The 19374-nt window shown below is 56.0% G+C and overlaps 2 protein-coding genes across 7 annotated transcripts in view; both read right to left on the bottom strand.

Annotated features, from left to right (window-relative positions):
* The window catches only part of CNGB1 (cyclic nucleotide gated channel subunit beta 1), a 33059-nt gene extending 28772 nt beyond the window's left edge, over positions 1-4287 (bottom strand). Inside the window, exons 1-11 of one of the 4 annotated variants that reach the window (XM_087740110.1) lie at positions 4155-4287; positions 3814-3871; positions 3612-3669; positions 3366-3495; positions 3085-3127; positions 2812-2890; positions 2641-2722; positions 2209-2248; positions 1704-1854; positions 1523-1598; positions 920-956 (exon numbers count right to left, since the gene is read on the bottom strand). In XM_087740110.1, the coding sequence (XP_087596236.1) occupies positions 920-956; positions 1523-1598; positions 1704-1854; positions 2209-2248; positions 2641-2722; positions 2812-2890; positions 3085-3127; positions 3366-3495; positions 3612-3669; positions 3814-3871; positions 4155-4253 (853 nt within the window). In that variant the 5' untranslated portion in view covers positions 4254-4287. The other 3 variants (XM_087740112.1, XM_087740111.1, XM_087740113.1) reach the window with 3 other exon arrangements.
* On the bottom strand, positions 4284-19372 carry ZNF319 (zinc finger protein 319). Of its 3 annotated transcripts, XM_087740116.1 has the most exons (3): positions 19234-19372; positions 15679-17692; positions 4284-4406 (listed from the first exon to the last, which is right to left on the bottom strand). In XM_087740116.1, the coding sequence occupies exons 2-3, from the start codon at positions 17317-17319 to the stop codon at positions 4350-4352; spliced, it is 1698 nt and encodes a 565-aa protein (XP_087596242.1). In that variant the 5' UTR covers positions 17320-17692; positions 19234-19372; the 3' UTR covers positions 4284-4349. The 3 variants fall into 3 exon arrangements, with proteins under 3 accessions (XP_087596242.1, XP_087596243.1, XP_087596244.1); XM_087740117.1 differs by lacking the exon at positions 4284-4406 and having other exon boundaries at positions 14394-17692; XM_087740118.1 differs by lacking the exon at positions 4284-4406 and having other exon boundaries at positions 14394-17320; positions 19244-19326.
* Between the last annotated feature and the right edge of the window lie 2 nt (positions 19373-19374).

The following is a 19374-nucleotide window of genomic DNA, read 5'->3' as shown; positions in this document are numbered from 1 at the left end:
AGCACTCAGGTCTCCAGTTTCTACAAACATGCAGAGAAATGCCTTCCCACAGGATTTCCCACTCTGACATCCCACCAAGTGGCTGCTGGCTTGGCAGGAGCAACCTCCCAGCATGTCCCTGGAGGGATGCACAACCTCTGCATGCTGTGGCGGGTCCCCGCTCCCATCTGCATCTCCCACAGCCCAAGCAACCACTCCTTCCTGCGGCAGCACTTGCATGGGGCTGTGTGACATCTCCCCTGCCCAGTCCATCTGTGGAGGCAGCCGTGGCTCCCGGCTGGGCTCCCCATTTTGCTCAGCATCCCGCAACATGGCTGGCGGGGGGAGCCAATCCCGTCTGCCCACAGCAATGGCACTTGTTCCCCTCCACGGGCAGGCAAGCAGCGGTGTGAACCCTGCAATGTTTTCCTACAACCATGCACTCACATCTAACACATACATGTAACAATCCCAGGATTTTGTTTTCCTGAGGTACCTCCCTAGACAGCTCACACGAGGCTTGGCAAACACCCTCCAGCTCAGCAGCAAACATGCCAAAGCGGATGATGAAGGGGGCAGGTTTGAATTCCCGTGTAATCCTTTGGTTAAATCCGACCAGCTTGGCAAACATCCTCTGGCACAGCTCAAGGACAGATCTTGATATCAGCACTAACCTCAAAACCCGGGACCCGAGGATGTGGGATGTTGCACTCAGAGACTCCCACGGCCTGAGTTTTACCAAGCCTGTGCCTCAACTCCAGATCTGCTCCCACTTCTCAAGCAGCAACAGCCTCTCATGGCTTCCTTGGAGGATTTCAGGGGCACCCGAGCTGGCAGCCATGGCAAACCAGGGGATAAAAGCCACCAGCGACCCCTTTTCCCAATAACCTTTCTGACCTTGGCAAGCTAACTGGCATGGTGAGATGGAGCAACCACTTACTTTCTTCCATAGGACTTGAGGTTGCTGCGGCCACTCCCTGCCAGGAGGAAAAGGGAAACATGAGATGTTGCCCATTTTCAGTAAACCTAAATTTTTACCCTAAATGCCCCATTTTCAGTAAATGCGGTCCTTTTACCCTAAATACCCCCTGTGATTTCTCGGGGCATGTTGGCTGGCTTGCCCATGGGCACAAGCATCCCCACACATGATGGCAAAAGGCAGGAGCACATCAGTGAGCTCTCCTGGGTGCAAGGGAAGGAAAGGAGAGTGTGTAAAGCTGCTGCTGCTGCCACTGCGTCTCCTTAGAGCTGGACCACACCTGGGTGAGATGCCAAGGCCTGGACACCAGCCAGTGCCGCACAGAAAGGCAAGGAAATGGTAAAGAAAGCACATGCTATGGGCTCTCCTGCTGCTTAGAAGCCAAATCCTGGTTTTCATCAGCTAAGCAGGTTGTGGGGATTTGTTTTCTTGAACGAGCTGGGCGACAGCCCAAACCACAGCAAGTCCTGGCACTGATCTGGTGGCATCTGCATGGCAGAGTATGCCCTCCCCACCAGAGACATGGCGTTCACGTGCCCTTTGCCTATCCAGCAGACAGCATACCTGTGTGTCCTGCTTCTCCCTGGTCACTGGCTGTGGCATCACCTTCTCTAGCCCCTGGACGAACCAGGCAAACATCCTGGTGACCAGAAACCACTGTTAGACCCAACTGCCAGAGCCTTTGCTCCCACAGCAGCCATTCCTCTGGCCACGGTGCCCACGCAGAAGTTGCCACTGTGGTTACCTGCTGCCGTCCCCAGCCAGGGACTGAGGGATGAGGGTGGCCACCGACTCTGGCTGCCCCTCGGCTGCTGCCGGCTCCACTGCTCCCGGGATGCTCCGGGCAGCTGAAACGCTGCTTTTTGACTTTGCCCACGTTTTAGTCGTTTTCGTGCCTGCTCAGGTTTATCCGGAAAGAGAAGGGGGACAGGCAATGCAGCAGTCACCTTACAAATTGTTGGGGAAGGGGAGCAAGCAAGGAAGGGTCACCTCCCACAGAGGGACAGGTTTGGGGGACCTCCCTCGCAGCTTCTCCCCCAGGATGAAGACACAGGTGGTTTGAGGACAGACATGGTGTAGGGGTAGTGCCGTGATGCCAGGACCCGGCGTGCTCACCCCTTTTGGCACAGTCAGTACCCCAGGTCATGGGGATGGAGGGCAGCCCCATCGCTGGTGCCTGCCTGCACCAGAGTTCTCAAAGGCAGAGTGTCCCCTCTGAAAGGGCCACCCAGGGAAGGGGGATTGCTCACCTTCCACCATGGCTTCACACTTCTGCTCCTTCAGCTCCGGCTGCAGAGGGACAGATGGAAGTGGCTGCACTGTCTGTGGCCCCACATCACCCTGCGTGGGCACATCCCCCCCGCAAGGGAACCCACACACACAGCCCCACACACCTGCCACTGCAGTTTTGGCCCCATTTCATTGACAAGGACCATTAAACCCAGACCCTGGCACTGCTGGCACCAGCGGGTCCTGAATGGAGGGTCCCCCCAATGTGCAGCCAGGTCAGGGAGCACTGGGACGGCACCCTGAGGTCTCTCTGTTGCTCTGCTGAATTCCCCTGGGGTTTTCCTCCCCCAGGTCCCAGCTGGGGCGTGTGGGACAATGAGGATTGGGTGCCCACTCTGCAGTCACCTCTGCCCAGCAGCCCCCCCAATCTCCCCCAGCTGGGTAGTGCTCACCTCTGGTTTTTTCAGCATCTCTGGCTGCGGCACCATCCTCTCGAAGCCCTGCACTAGCCAGCTGAGCACCTGTGCTCCTGCCCTGCAGGGAGAGTGTGCCACGGTTGGGTTGCTCATCCTGTGCCCCTCCTGCCCTCCCATATCCTCCCACCAGCCTCCCTGGGGACCCACCACTCCATGCCGGTATCTGAGCTGGCCTCAGGCTCGCAGACATCCAGCTCGTCCTCTTCTGGATCGAAGGGGGTTATCTCTGCAAGGAGAGCAGTGCCATGGGGATGGAGGAGAGCTGGGACCTGCACTGCTGGGGGCTCCTGGTCCCCCCATCAGCCAGCTCAAGGGGACAATAGTGCCAGCATCACTGCCCGGGAAGGTGGGATGTGGGATGCGGAAGTCCCAGAAAGGCCCCTGGGATGCGGTAAGCTGCGGGCTCCCAGCTCTCCTTACCCAGAGCATCATCTTCCTCGTCCCTGAGGATCTGGACCTCCGTCTGAAAAGCCAAACAGACTGTCACCTGCCCAGCAGCCGGGCTGGGGCTCGTCCCGCCGGGCGGGGACGGAAACCTGACCTTTCCCCAGGGATGGATGAAGGCAGAAGCCCATGCAGTGTAGGGCTAGTGCTCCCAGTTAGCATTGGGAGAGTGATAGGAAGGGAAAAAAAAAAGAAGAAAGGGTAAAAAGAGCTAGAAGCCCAAATATGCCAGACTGTTGCCCAGATCTGTCACCTACCTGATCGGGAACATCAATGCTTGTCTCGAAGCTCTTCCTAAGTGCCTGCAGCATCCCTGGGGCCGGGACAGGCTGCGGAATCACCTTCTCCAGCCCCTGGGAGAGCCAGGAGAGCACACTGCTCCCCACGCTGCCAGGGAAGGGGATGAGTCAGGCTGGCACCCCCCATCCCAGGCATCCAGCCCCTGACCAAAAGCAAAAACCCAAGCAAACCATGTTGCACGCTGGAGGGTGCAAGAGCAATACCTCTCAAACACAGAGCCTGGGTCCTTGGGGACTGCAAATCCCACCTTCTTTTCCATTTCTTCAGTGGCAGCAGGAAAAAAAAAAGGAAGCTCCCATCACCACTCCACCAGCCCCCTGCGTGCTGGGCAGGAGTGGTACCAGCTGGTAAAGGAATGCTGATCCGCTGCCCGAGCCCGTGCGTCCCCCCACCGTGGTGGCTTACCCTCGGCACGTGTGTGGTCAGCAGCATCCCCAGAGCCACTGGCCTTTCCCATCGGTGCCTTCAGGATAAAAGGCAGAAGGTGTCAGAGAGTGAGGCGCAGGAGACACTGTTCCCCACTCAAAGGTGGCTGCAGGGCAGGGTGGTGGCCCCAGGGACTCCCCATCCTTCCTGCTGCCTCCCAGAAGCTCGGAAGGGGGATGCATCCTGGCCCCCATCCCTCCTGGGGATGCTGTGGAGCATCCCTGGGTGCCGCAGTTCTGGGGCTGGCCACAGAGGCACCAGGCATCTCTCCACTACACTCACAGCGTTCCTGCTACCTCCCAGACTGGCTCTCCACTCACCTTAGCCAGCTCCGGGTCCTGCAATGGAGCTGGGGGGGTCTCCTCTGCCAGATGGAGCACTGGGGGCTGGGGAACCACCCGCTCAATCCAGCCCAGCATCCTGCTGCCTGCAGGTAGTGAGGAGGGGTCTCTGGCTGGCGAGAGGCCAGCAGCGGTGGTGCACGTTCCCCAGGGAATACCGTGTGCACCAGCTGTTCACGCTGTCCTCAGGGCAGCCCAAAAAGCTCTTTGGTGTCCTTCCACTTCCACGTCCTGCTTGGGAAACACGGCACTGCAACACAGCGAGACCAAACCCAGCTCAACCCCTGGCCCCTCACCGTTATTGGGAGCAAACTACGCCCTCTATTTTAAGCTCGCAGGCTTAGTTAAACTTAATGTTCCTAAATGTAACCGCTCATTTAGGGTTTTTTTGCACTACCCTCCACAGCTAGGGTCGCACAAGGAGAAGCGCTCATGAAGCCATAGCAGACAGATCACAGAAACTATGATGCTCTGCTCAGAGTCCTCTGCTCTTCTGCTCATTTTTTATTTGACGGATGAACAAACAACAGTAATTTGAGCAGAATTTTTTATGGGCAAGTTCACAGCCCAACACATGTATCAGCTCGTTCTGCCCCTAGGAAACAACTCTGCTCCCTCACCTTTCAGCCACGGCCGGGGGCCATGGTGGCTGCTGGGGCAGGCACCTGCCGGGGGCCCTGGAGAGGGCAGCAAAGGCAGCCAGCACTGACATGCTGTGGCTGCCGAGATGTTGATGGCTTAGGTAAAAATTAGATGTTGCAGAGCAAGGATTCAGCTGTTCAAGCTCTGTTTGCTCAGTCTTTTTGGGTCCCCGCATCCCTTCTCAGTGCAACTCCAGGCTGGGATGCAGCACCAGCGAGCTGAGTGATGCTGCACATTGCCATGCCTGGGTATGGGACAAGGGCTGGGGGCTCTCGCCCAGCTCAAACTGGGGATGTCTTCTGCTGCTGCCCCTCCAAAGAGCCCTGGTCTGCCCAAAAGGCACCTCCAAAGACACCCCATTCTGCTCAATGAGGGGCTCAGGAGCATCTTGGGTGGCCCCCATGCTGCTGCTTGCAGGAGATGCCTGTGAAGGGCAAGAGAAAGCAGATCCCTAAGCTCCATCCAGCCCAGCCAGGAACCTGCATGGGAGTTTTGATCCCAGGTTAACACATGACCCCAGTCCCATATACGCAGCAGGTTATAGGCTGGAAGATGCTCAGTACCGGGCTCTTTGCATTAATCCCTCACTCAGCTTTTGCACATGCAGAACGCCTTAAAATCCCTCAGGGTGGTTCATCGAGGGCTGTCCAAAGCCTGGCATCTTAAATCTTAATGAGCCAAGGTTCCCAGGCGAGGTGACATGCATCCTCAGCTCTTTACTTGCCTCCACCTTGTGCAAGCCCAGGAGCTGGGTTTGGATGCAGCTGAAGCGTTTGCCCCACGTGGCACCTGCAGCCTCTGGTATACAACAGGCAGGCTCAGCTCTCCCAGAGACCCCCACGTCCCCAAAGCAGGACAGAGTGGTTGTAAAACACCTCCCAGGAGGCCTGATGATCAGAAACCAATTAAGAAATTGCCCTTTACCTCCCACGGGGTATAAGGGATTAAGGAGCTGTGAATGCCACAGGAACAGTAAGGAAAACTTGGCAGCGCCGTGCAGCACAGTAACATTTCCACCCATGCTTCAGGACCTTCACAGGTCCCAAAGAAGCCCAGGGCCAACGTACACTGCTGAGCCCAAACAAGCCCAGAGAAAGCCCCCCGGGGCTGGAGCAAACCCCCAGCGATGGCTGAGGTCTCCTTCCTCAACATAAGCTTGCACAGCTGTAAAAGCCTGGAGCTTAAGCCTGTCCTTGGCCTGGGAAGGAAAGTGGAGGGCCGGGGCCATTCCTCCGGCACATCTGAATGCGAAAGAGGCAGAAACATTTGTGGGTCCCTAAAAAACTAGTTGCTGGAGGAAATAGGAATAAGCAGATGGCATTTGCCTGCAATGGCACTGAAGAGCAGGCAGCCATGTGCAATCCCCCTGTGTTGCAGGCACCAGTCGATGCCACCACCCACCATGCCAGTTCTGTGGGGCTCGCGCCAGTGGGCGAAGGGCCCCAGTCTCCAGGAGCAAGAAGCAGGGCGCAGACCCAACATCCCCATTCAGAGCAGGGACCATGGTGGCCTTTCCCTCCCCTCCAGTATCATATCAAACCCCTGCACATTACCCAGCTCTGTTGCCCTTGCAGCATCACTCCCCATGGACCTGTGTCCCCTCCACAACTCATCCTCCAGCTCTGTTTCTGAGCACCAATCCCCCCCCGCGATGCGCAGATGTGGCCCCACAGAAATCCCAGCCCCGTCCCTCACCTCCATTGCTGCCACTTACCCCTGCACGCTCACCGCTGCCTCCCCAGGAAGCCACCCGTGGGATGCACGGACTCACTTGGCCACAGCAGCTCGCCACTGACCCCCCAAACCCACCTCAATCCGCTCAGTGCTCTACAAGGATTAGCTCAGCACTGCTTGCAAATGGGATTACCGGCACCCAGCTGTTCTGAAAGCCCCGGCTCCCAGCAGCCAGCCTGGTGTTGGTGTGGAATAGTGCAAAGAAAACCCAAAAATCAAGCAGGTTTGAGCATCCTCAAAATCCCTGGAGCCACCAAAGCTACCCCAGGCACTCACTGGCCAGGTGTGAGCCTGGCAGTGCTGCGGGGAAGGCTGTTGTTTTGCCCAGGTGCAGTTGGGCGCGGGAATGTGCAGATGAGCAGCAGTGTGGCTGCTGAAACCCTGTGGGGCGATGCAAGGGTGATGTGCCCGAGGGTGATGTGCCCAAGGATGCTCCACCCACGGCTCTGCCCCGACCCCAAAGGATCTGGGGCAGGAGGCAGCAAATCTGTGCCAGGCTGAGATAAGCCTCCCCTTGCTGAGACTGCCAATTTCTGCTTGATCCGTTTACCTCCAGCCCTGTGTGATTGCCAGCCTTTCCCATCGCCCCTAATCTCGGTTGTGGTCACACCCCGGAATCCTGGTATCAGCACGGCTTCGCTGCTTGATGTCCAGCCCCAGCTTCTGTCTTTGGCCAGAGCTCACTGGAGCAGCACTGGAGCCCCCTGGCCTGATTCGTCCTTCCCTGGCCCTGTGGGTATCCCCAGCCTGGCAAGCCACAAGTACCCACCCAGCACCTCTGCAGCTTTGGTTCACAGCTAGGGAAACCGAGGCACAGAGCAGCGGTCTCCCAAATCGTACCTCATTCCCTATGTGCCAGGCCCAGGGAAGCATGCCAAAAGGCATCCCTGTGTTTCTGAGATACCATTCACTCTGAAGCGGAGTGATGATTGCTTACAGCTCAGCATAGGCCACTGATTTTAATGGCAGAAAAATGAATCAAAGGTGCTTGCTGCACTCTGCCAGGCCTTGCAGCTACCAAAGCCATTACCCAGCCTCAGCTCTCCTCACTTTGCTCTCCATGACTCCAGGTGGCAGAGCTGTCCCTGCCCCAGCAGGAATCAGCAGCAAACCCTCCACAGTGGCCAGGAGAGGAGCTTAGGGGTCCCAACCCAGGCCAGGCAGCCGCGATCATCCTGGTTTCCCCTTCCTTGGGGTGGGCTCAGAGCCCCAGCCCACGGCTGGCATAGCACCTGCTTGCAAACTTCCAGCCCCCGCAACACAATGGGATCAGGGTGACCCCTGTGTGTCCCTTTGCCTCCCCAGCTGCTCACACTACCTCCAGCCCTGGCACAGACCCTGGCTGGTGGTGCCAAGGGGCAAGCAAGGCAAGCTGCGTCCCCAAACACGCCAAAGCCCTGTAAGCCTGTGCCATCATCACATGGAGCGGATGGGTCAACGCCACTCCTCCCCTGTCCCAGCCTGCACTGGGAAGCAGGATGAGCCCGGAAATGGCCACCACTGGGATGCTGCCTCCATCACCAGGCTGCAGTAGCCAGGAATTGCTGAGTACCGGGGCCAGAGATGCTCCAGGACCCCAAAAAACCCCAAAACCTCAGTTCAATCTGTCGGCAACTTCAGCTATCCTGAATGCACACCTCCACACAGTGGGGCAAACCCTTTGCTCTCCGCTGCGGGATGGATGCTGACCCCTGTGCCAGGGCTGGAGGTGGCAGAGGAGCCTTGGCTCTGAAAGCAGGGCACGGGAGCTGCTGCATAAAGCCTTGAAAGCCCTGGATCACCGGGAAAAAACACCCCTGCAAAGGGAGCAAGCTGTAGTGGGCCCAACAGCAAGATCCTCGGGAGCAGCAGTAGCTCCTGGACAGGCGCAGCATTAAATTGACTTGCTGCCCCCACAGCAGGATCAGCAGTGGAAGCAGCACAGGCCCGAATCCTGCACCCCTCGGGGCACAGCCTGGCCCAGGTCCCACCTGAGAAGACGGCGCTGCCTGAAAGAGCAAAGTGATGCACCGACAGTTTCAGGTGGACTTTTGCAGGCTCAGGCTTGTGAAATCCTGCAGTGAGGGGTTCAAAAAAAGCAGCATCTACTAATGGGTAAACCTGCATTTCCTCCAAGGACACACTGGAGACACTTCCTCTTTGAGCTAGACCTGTCTACAAAGGTCTTCGACTTATTTCTGCAAGCAAATGCCCAGGAGGAACCCCAGGGAGGAAGGGGAAGGCTCTGCTCCTGGGTGATGCTGCCAGCACTCCTGGCATTTTTGCTGGAGAACTTTCTGCTGTTCTTTCATTTGCATCCCTAGCTTCTATGTTCATGAGGTAAGGCAGGAGGGATCAGCAATGATACCTGCGTGGAAAACAGCTGCCAACTAGGTAAGGTCTTCTGGAAAAGCAACCAGACCTTAAGGGGCTCCTAATAAGGTGCTGAGAGGATGCTGCTCCCACCAACCAGTCCTGGTCCTCCCCAGCCAGAGCCTGAGGCTCCGGTGTGTGCAAAAATTATGCAGCTTTGCTGTGATTTAGGGAAATCAAAGACGAGAAAGTAAAAGCCCATGTAAGGCACCGGTGTGCTGATGCAGTTTGCTTGCCTGCCCTGAGGATACGGAGTATTTCCTCAAAGCGCAAAGTTCAAACACGGGCACAGCTATAAGCTGCAGTTTAACTTTTCATCTTTCCTTGGAAATCATCCAGCCAGGAATAAGAAATCAGGGCAGCTGTGAAAGGTATCACCCTCCTGCCACTAGGCATGATTCTGCTCTGTGGCACTAACGCTCTCCCAGGGCTCAGCACAGCTGCCATGGAGGGACTGGTGACCTGGTATCAGCATCAGCAAAGGGGAAGGGGGTCCTGCCCCTTCCCGGAGATGTGGACATCCCTCCTCCTCCTCCCAAGTGCCTCTCTGCTGTAATTTAAGAGCTCTGAATGGAGCAGCTAGCCGAGAAGGGATGCCAAGATGTCTCCCATCTGTGGGATCCTGGGCAAGTGCTGTCCCCACTCTTGCCTCGGTTTCCCATCCCATCCCCTTCCCAAACCTTCAGCCAGAAGCATTTTCTCCGTGGTCTGCAGACAAACACACATCTCACCTGGCCTGGGTGTGGGATGGAGCAAGTCAGGTCATCTGCAGGTAATGGGCTCCTCTCTTGCTATCCCAGGATGGGGGGTATGGAAAAAAAAAACCTCTGGGAAAGCTGAAACAGTCGGGGCTGGGGTCCTTGGAGCACGACATGCATCAGCTTCTGCCTCCTAAACAGTTGCTCCTTTCTGGCAGGCGGACAGCTGTGCTTGCTTCTGCCCTGAAGCCCCAGCAGCAACCTGTGCTCCGAGGAGGGAGCAGTCTACCTCTAGCAAGGGGCAAAACCACATTGCAGACTCTGCCTGCTTTTGCTTTCGGCCCCTGGGAGCCCGCCTGTACCCCGCGTCTCAACTTTTGGTTACCAGGTGGATGAACCATAATTTCTCCATCAAAAAAGTTCAGGGGAAAGAAAGAAAACATAAAAAAAAAAAAAAAAATCAAGCAGAGCCAGACAGAGCACAAAGACAGACAGGAGAGGCGGTGCCCAGCAGACGGCCTCTGCTCCAGAAATCTTACACATCCACAGAAAGGTATAAATAACTATAAATTTATTAGTAAAGCAAAACCATTTGACACACACAGAAGAGCGGGATGTGTTAATACAATATATATACACACATACATGGAATATCATCTTAGAAACACATGGAGAGCAGTGTTAAAGGCACTGCAAGCCACACGAACCCCATCATCCTTGGCTGCAACTTCCCACGGCCCTGGGAACTCTGCCAGAGGCACGAGCGCAGGTTAGGAGGAGCCCAAGAACCTCACTGGCCATGAAACCGCTCGGATCCATGGCTTGGAGGCATTCGGAGACAAGCCCGTGGCCCAGCTCCCACCTGCGGTCCTGCTCTCCCCGCTGAGCACCCTGGGCACGCTGCAGGAGCAGCATCTCCACATCCAGAAAGCAGCAGAGGCGGCTGCCGGGAGATGCTGCAGAGGGACCCTGGCAGCTGGGGAGAAGCTAGGCTCACCAGGGCCCACAGGAGAACCGCTGTCCCCAAACCTTGCCGGCCTGCCATTATTGCATCTCAGCATTATGCCTGCGTGTGCAGGAACCTTCCCACACATGAACTCACCACCCAACAGAGGAAGAGTCAAACTCCGAAGAACAAGGGTTTTTTGCTTATTATTAACAGCCAGGCTCTGGCTGCAGCCTGGACTTGATGGTAAATACCCAAGGGAAGAGTAGAAAGTGCTCTCCTCCCTTCTAACAGTGCAAGGTCAGGCTTGAACACCCAGAGATGGTCCCAAACCACTGTCAGAGGATGCTTTCCCCCTCACCACCCACTCCAGCGCATGGGCCCCAAGACCAGAGCGTGCCTGTCTTCCCACCCAGATCACAGGGATGGCATCTGCTCCCCAGAGAGCTGGCAGGGCTGCCTGGGCATACCCGCAATCCCAGGGGTGTCCACGCCACGGCTAACTCAGCTCAGCCACCTGCCTGATGCACACAGCCGCTCTGCAGGAATTCCCAGGGGAACTGAGTGGTCCAGCCCTACCCCAGCACCATGACTTCTCCCCAGGAACGTCTGACAGCCCTTCACTGACTTAACCCCAGCTTTGGAGATGTGACAAAGGGACCCACCATGGAAAAGGCCACTCTCACCCCAGCGCTCGTTACCTACAGCTCTGCTCTGGCTCCTGTTCCTGGCTCGGTCTCGCTCGCCAGAGCCAGCTGTACCATGGACATGACCCAGCCAGCCAAGATGCCAGGCCACAGGCATCGCCCATGCCCAGCGAGATGGATGACCTCACAGGGGAAGGACCAGAAGCACCCACTGGATTTCAGCAAGATTCAGGTCCCAAACATCTGACCTCATCATCAGTGGTTTGGTATCACCTGGATCCAGCCTGGGAGAGGAATTTGGGGCCAGGGTGGGGCAGGAGAGGGGGAAGAGACCTCACAATCAAAATGCAAAAAGGGATGAAAACCAAACCACTGCTTACAAATAAAGAATTGAACAAAGGGCAAAGAAGCCTAGAAGGTCTTATAAAAGTATAAGCAAAATAGCTGTGGAGGGGAAGGGGCTGAGACACAGCTAAAGGCATCCTGTAGGTAGGGTAAGGGGAAGCGAAGATCGAAAAAAGCCCAGGTGACAGACTATCTTCTTCCTGAATCCAGGTAGCCAGAGGAACAGCAGCCCTAGAGAGCAGGATTTATCTCCTGGACAACATCCATGCTGCCTTTGGCCAGCTTCACCCTCCCTGCTGCCTCCCCAGTGGCATCCTATGCTCAGGCTGCCTGCTGAGAGAACAACCCTTTGGGAGGGACCATCCCCTACTCCAGCCCTACAGAGCATCCTCAGGCGGTCTGGCAACCACGTCTTGAAGACACATGTGAGCACTTGTCACAAGGCTGACACAACACCAGCTCCAGCATGGCGACCCTCCTGGGTGCTGTGGGGCAATGAGTGATGCAAGAGACCAAGCAGAGGCAGCATGAAGAAGCCTGAAAGTCTCTTGAAATAAATGTCAGAAGTGCAACACAGGTACAGAGTAGAAACATGTTTTACTCCCAAGAGGCTTTGGCCGCAACTGCTCTTTGGTTTGAAAAGGAAACACCAGCAGTTAGCAGAGAGTCCTTCGCGGTGTGATGCCCAGGGGACATCAGCCCCCATGCCAGCCCCTGCCTTCCCACCCAGCACCGCACTCCTGATGCTCACATGCCTCCTGCTATTTCCATCACCTCTCACCTCACGGTACAAAACATGACCCAAAGGCACAGCAATGGAGATTGACCTGCTCCCCCAGCCTGCCTGTATGCAACACAGCTGCTTTCAACTAGACAATCTCCCTATAAAAATATACCCAAGGCTCTCGGCAGCTGCTCAGCCGCCCGCTCCGCACAGGTCCTCCACCCACCAGCATCGAGGTCTGGCAACAGAAACCACCGTGGGCTTCTACTGGATTTGGGCTGTTGAAGGGCAGCAAACAAGATGAAGAGACCAAGTCACCATGGGCCTATGGACAGTCCTACTTAATGATGCTCTAATGCCACACCAAGACGTTTTTGAACCTGGAGGCACCTACTCACAGGCACTGGCTGATGACCTGGACCTGAACTTGTCCCCACTGAGCTCCCTACAGCGTCCCCTCTCCCCCAGGCATGGGCCCCCAAGCACACAGCCCTGATGATGCTCTCTCTGCCCAGGGCACTGCTTGGCTGTTTCCACATCGTAAGTGGAACCGGAGCTCCTCACTGGGACACCAAGGGCCTTCCCAGCTGCTCAGCATGAGGAAACGCTCCCCAACAGTCCCTCTGCCCAGCTGGTACCAAGGGGACAGGACCTGGTAGCTCTGTGGCCAGCACGTGGTGCCAAGCTGTGTCTGGGGCCCACCACAATCCTCCTCTGCCCCAAGCACGCGAGGCTGTCCAGCTACCCGGGCCCCTGGGGAGGGAAGAGAGCCGGGCACAGCCATTCTGGGGCCACACTAATAGTTCTCCAAACCCCTCCTCTAGCCAGCAGCTGCTCCAGAAAGAAATACAGCCACAAAAGTCCACGGAGGCTCCAGCAGCCTCCATTTCACACCCTCCTCTTACTAAAGATGAGCCTCTCTGCAAGCTCCCAGCTCTGGCCTCTGATCCTGGCTGCAGTGCCATGCTCAAGCAGTCAGGGCGACCGCTGAACCCATGGCTCTGTGGGACCTGAGGCAGCTGCGCCAGGCTGCTTTGGGCAAGAGCAGAGCTAACCACGGCCTAAGGCAGGAGCGGAGTGAGGGTTCAGGTGGGTGCTGCGCTCCTTGGCTTGCTCCAGTCCCATGCTCGCAGACTCCATCACCACCAAGCCCTTCCGTAAAGACAGGATTAGCCTTCCTTGGTTTTACTCCTCATTTTTACTCCTACAGTAAAGCATACACTGAACTTACTACATATTAAACAGCAAAAAACAGCTACCTAGAACCAAAGAGCTCTTTAAAAATCCAAGTTATCACATCTTTTTTTTTTTTAAAGATCCAGTATGACATCAAGTTAAACTATACAGTATTTTTTAATGAATATTAACAAACTGCTTTAAAAAAAAGGCAAAAAGAAAAAAAAGGAAAAAGAAACAGACAGAAAACTCAGTAGGAAGTTCTACATCTTTGAGGCAGCATGAAGTAAGATAATCATCTGTCCCTCTTCCTTGGGCAGCAGAGAGCAAGGTCTGCTTTAACCTCCTTAAAGCTGCGCACGAAGACGACTCAGCCCCAGGGTCAGACCTGTCACTGAACTGTCCCAGCCCCCGAAAATGCACCCCATTCCCCCTCACCGTGCTGGAAATGAAAGCCTTTCTCCACCTTTCAGATGAGCATTCCCTACCAGCAAAGCAGGCACAGCCCAACTCTCTGCAAGGTTAATCTGTCTATACTTGCCATAGACAGCATTTATTAAACTCATCCTAATCACCTGTGCAGCACATGGGCAACTTACTGGCTGCTGTTCACTAATTATAGCTCATCACAATGCTCCTACCTCATATGAGGGCCAGCCAAGATCACAGAAGAGCTGAGGCTGGCAGGGACCTCTGGAGATCATCTACTCCAACCCCCTGCTCGAGCAGGGTCAGCTACAGCAGGTTGTTCAAGACTGCGTCCAGTCAGGGCTTGAATATCTCCACAGATGGATATTTAACATCTTAATATCTCCAAAGACAGAGAGGGAAAGGCTGGTGGGCAACCTAATAAGCACACCTTCAACCTCCAAGGCATGTAACTGGCATGTAACAGGTCTCAGTCATGAGAAGCCAGCAAAATCCTGCAGAGGAAAACACCTGAGGCTACATTGACCTTGCTAGGGGAAATTTATTTTTAAGTGATGTTTACAAGAACTGTGCAAAACCTGAAAAATAAAGAAGAGGTAAAGAAAGAGTAAAGGGGTAAAACAGGACTCCTGCAAGGGTCGAAAAAAATACACTCCTCCTTTACCCACTGCTAACCTTCCCCTCCCCGTGGAGCCGAGCCCGCAGGCCAGGAAGGATTCTCCTGGCTTGCTCTGGTTCCCCCCAGCACATCAGACACCAAGCCCCTGGCACACGGTGTGGGTTACTGTCGGTGATGGTAACGTCTCCGAAGCTGTAGGTTATTAATAGTGTTCGCCTCACCCTTTAGTGTTCGAACTGCTGGGACGGCCCTTTGCCTGACCCCCCTGGAGGTATGCTAACGGCCCAAGTGGTGCAAAGAGGGAAGGGGCCTGCGGGCTGGAGGTAAGTCTTAGCAGGAGAGCTAGGTCCTTCAAGAAGCAGCTCTTAAATGCCAGGCTCTCGGCTAGGAGTAGGGCACGGAGGCTCTCCTTGCCACGCTCTCTGGTACCGGCGCAGTGCTTGCTACTCTTCCCCATGCTGCTGGCAGGGACAGGGGGCGGGCAGGCTCACTCAGAACCCTTGCAGAGTGTGACAGCCAGCGACTGCAAAAGCAGCAATGCCAAAGTGCTTTTTGGAGCTGTGCAGCCCCATGGCTTTTCCCTTTCTACACTCTAGAAAGAGGGAGAGCAGGGGAGGCTGGGGCAGTCAATCAATGCTAACGATCTGAAATGGTCCTCTCAACTGAGCTTGGACCAAGAAAGTTGGGAGATCCCAGCAGCGGAAACCTGCTACTTCCTCGCCGAGCAGCGTACCCCGAGAAAAGAGAAGGCTGGCTCTGCCTTGCTGCTGAGCCCTCTCCAGGAGGAGAGTTACGCAGCCCTCCCTGCCGACCCCGCCAGGCAGGGCAGGGGAAAGAGGCTGCATGCGAAGGGCTGGTGCCCACAGCGGGCAGCTGAGCTCCCAGCACTGGAACTGCAGGTACAGCGTGAGCTACAGTCCAGGGGACGCCAGGCAACTACAGGCATTATTTCCTCTCCCCACTTCCCTCCCTTCCTCTCCACCTCTTCGAGCTTTTCACATCGTCTGTCGCCTGAACAACAGAGGACAGAGGAAAGTTTACCTGCCCGCCCACCATACCTCCCCTTTCCCCCGAACTCTCTGCAGGCCATCTACAACAGAGGAGAGGAAAGGGGAGGCCAAGGCTCAGGAGCGTCACATGCAAGCTGAAAGCCGCCGAGGGGCAGGGGGCTCACGGCAAGCAGGCAGCCACCTGGTAGGCACCCTCGGCCGTGTGCTGGACACTGTGCTCCTGCAGCAGGCCCAAGTCCAGGAACCGCTCCCCGCACCACATGCACTTGTACTGCTGCTCCCGGGCGTGCACGCTGTGGTGCTTGTTGAGGTGCTCACGCTGCTTGAAGGCCTTCTCACAGGAAGGGCACTTGTAGGGCTTCTCACCCGTGTGCACACGCCGGTGGCGCTGCAGGTCCGAGGCGTACTTGAACCGCTTTTCACAGTCAGGGCACTTGAGGGGCTTCTCGCGGGCCGGGTCGCAGCGGTGCTGCACGAACTCGGAGGAGGAGAAGAAACGTCTCTCGCAGAGCGTGCATTTGAGCGGCTTCTCGGCACAATGGGCCAGCTGGTGCTTCTGCAGAGCCGAGGCCCGCTTGTAGGACTTGTTGCACACCGCGCATTTGAAGGGCCGCTCTGCGTTCTGCACACACTTGTGCCGCAGCAGCTCTGAGGACTGGTTGAAGCCTTTCTGGCACACGTTGCACTTGAAGAGGTTTTCTATGCCATGCACATGCTGGTGGTACACCAAGTGTGAGGGCTGCACGAAGCCCTTCTCGCACAAATTGCACTTGAAGGGCTCCTCGGCCTTGTGTGTGCGGCGATGGCGCATGAGCGCGTACTGCTGCTTGAAGCTCATCTGGCAGAGGTCACACTTGAAGGGCCGCTCCTCACTGTGCGTGCGTTCATGCTGCCGCAGGTCTGAGGGGCGCTTGAAGGCCTTCTGGCACTCGCCGCAGCGGAAGGGCCGTTCCCCGCTGGGCGTGCAGGGGTGCTGCAGCAGCTCCGATGACTCCTTGAAGTGCAGCTCGCAGACGTTGCACTTGAAGAGGTGCTCCCCTGAGTGCGCGTACATGTGGCGCACCAGGTGGGAGCGGTGCTTGAAGGTCTTCTCACACACCGTGCACTTGTAGGGCCGCTCCGAGCTGTGTGTCCGTTTGTGGTGCACCAGGTGGGATGACTGGCTGAAGCTCTTGTCGCACAGTGTGCACTTATACGGCTTCTCACCTGTGTGGATGCGCTCATGCCGGGACAGCTCTGAGAGGTGCTTGAAGGTTTTCTGACAGATGGAGCAGCTGTAGGGCTTCTCCGAGGGGTCAAGAGGTTGTGAATGCTCTGCCTCGGGAGGCTTGTAGGTCTTCTCACAGATAGAGCACTTCATGGCGTTGCCGTTGTGAACGTTGTGGTGCTGCGCCAGCGAGGTCAGGAGGGAGAAGCCCATCTTGCAGACGCCGCACACAAAGGGCTTCTGCTCCACCTGGATGCACTGGTGTTCGAGGAGGTCAGTGGCCTGGTGGAAGATCTTCAGGCACTGGGTACACTGGAAAGAGCGGTCATGGCCTGGCAAGCACTGGTGCTCATGGGGGTTGGAGAGGTGAGCGAGGTCGTGGCCACACACGCCGCATTTGTGGGACGGCTCTCCAGCCTGGATGGGGGCGTGCTGGTGGTGCTGCAGACCAGGGTCCGGCTGGAGCAGGATGCCGTAGACGGCACAGCCCAAGGGGTTGTCAGCAGTGCTGGGCGGGATGGAGTGCTCTGGGAGGGCAGCTGCCCCAGTGTGGTGCTGCTGCGGTGGTGGTGGCTGCTGTGGTTGCTGCTGTTGCTGCTGCCAGCTTTCTGACATGCTTGGGAAAAAAAAACGGGATTTTAGCAGTGACAGCTTCAGCTTCTCGGTTGAAAGGGTTCAAGTAAAAACAAAAATCAAAAGTATCCAAGATCCTGATTCCCCGTAGCTGATCCCCTGAAACTGAGGACAGAAAATCCAGCCCACAGTCAGGATCTTGGGATGCAAAGAGGTGACTGAGACTCCGCAGCCTCCTCCTTAGATCAGCACAAGTTCTTTGTGGACTGGTTTGGTTTGCCTTTTTCTTTTTTGGACAAAAGAACAGGAGGCAGAAGCAAGTGCCTTGAAGACAAGAGGAGGCCCTTCTCCGTGCTGTCTGCGATGTGCTCACATTTGGGAAGGGTGAGGGAGGCAGCCCAGGGAGCAGCTCTCTCTGCAAGGAAGAAGACAGCTCATGTCAGGTCTTAGAGGAAACACAGGCAACTCTCTAGGCAACCTCCCCCCACGGCTCACTTTGAAAACTCTCCTGTGTCCCTGCAAAGCTACCAGGAAACCAGCGTGGGGGAGCTAACCAGAACCGGAGCCCCACTTGCTGCTGTGCAAAGGCCCCAGGACAAGGCAGGCTCAGCCTGGAAAGGGTTGGGCTCTGCCCAGACACAGCCAGGCGCACATTTGAGCGGCATGCTCTCACAAGAGGCAGCACAACTACCTAGGTCCCAGTCAGCTCAGCTATTACCCCGTATGCTTGTCAGTCGCTGGATCTCCCAGCCCCACTGGGGGCACTGGCTGAGAACATCGGTCTCTCTGCATGGGCTGAGGTATGCCAAATATTGTGCAATCAAGAAGCTACTGGGTTAGATTTTACAGATATCACAGCAGATCCCAACCTGATCCCACCCCAGTTGAAACACCCCTGTGAAGCAGTTCTGCTCCTTCTGCAGCTCAGGTATCGGGCACATTACCCACGGGATGTATGTAAGAGCCTTCCCCCTCTCCGGGCAGCACTTGTAGACTAGGAAAAGCCAGAGCGCTCAGGGGAAGGTTTGCCCTCAGCATTATCCTATCTGCAGACAAAACACAGAACCCACAGGTATCGCGTGCAGCACTCTGTGAAGATAAAAGAAGTGTTAAAGCAATGGCTCAGCTGAACCTCCTACCAAACCACGGAATAAAAGTACACTGGAGCCAAACAACCTACACCAGATGTGCTGCCTGGCCTTACTACAGAGCATCACAGGGGATTTGCTCACTGAAAAGTTCCAGTCTTTCTAGAGATGTCCAGTAAAACCTGATATCAACTTAGAGAAGAGTAAAACCCACCAGTGAGCAGCAGATAGCAGTGAGTGCCAACACACCTCAAGAGAGAGAAAGGGTCTAGGCCCTGGCAAGAAGCAGCAGCTAGCACTCCTGGGCCATAAGCTCCTCACACTGCAAAAGCACACCCATTTCTGCATCAAACCGCCTGCCCTCACCACGGCAAGTAAAACCCTGGTCTTCCAGGAAGGTGTTTGCTGTATTTAAAACTAAGCGATAAGGAGCATCAGAGAAACCCACTTCCCAGCATCCCCACCTCCCCCAGTGCTCAGCTGAGACCGGATCGTGCCCCACAGCTTGGGCAGCACCGGACCGCACTTCTGCTTATGGGGACACTGCATTACTTTGTCTGCTGACAGAATTTTGAGCCCCAAAATACCCAAAGGCGCCATTGCAGCCCTGCCAGTATGCAGGATCTCCTCTTTCTCCTAGGTAGCTCACCTTGACTGCCGACACGAAGGGAGGGCTCAGTTATGATACCTAGCACCCAAGCTTGATGGGATATGAAACTTCAGCAGAGCCCAGCTGCCACTTTCCTCCCACAGGCAATGTTAACCGTGGCAGGAGCAACCCAACGCCAACGGCATCCCAGACCATCCAGCCTAATGGCGATGTGAAGCTTTTGTGTCCCCCCAACAGGGAAGAATAAGAAATACCAACCTTGGCTTACCGAGGGCTCTGCAGGGGTACCCGAGTCGGCGCCAGCTCCGAGCCTAACTCATCCCTCCGTGGGAGGTGGGAAGCAACAACCATTTAAGGAGAGAAGATGCGAAAGTAGAGGTACTTTCAAACTGCAGAAGC

This window comes from Nipponia nippon, unplaced genomic scaffold (genome assembly GCF_047370975.1).
Source record: "Nipponia nippon isolate SJK-2023a ecotype South Korea unplaced genomic scaffold, ASM4737097v1 scaffold_7, whole genome shotgun sequence".
Lineage (NCBI taxonomy): Eukaryota > Metazoa > Chordata > Aves > Pelecaniformes > Threskiornithidae > Nipponia > Nipponia nippon.
The sequence above is the reverse complement of the archived record's forward strand: the minus strand, read 5'-3'. Positions and strand labels throughout refer to the sequence as shown.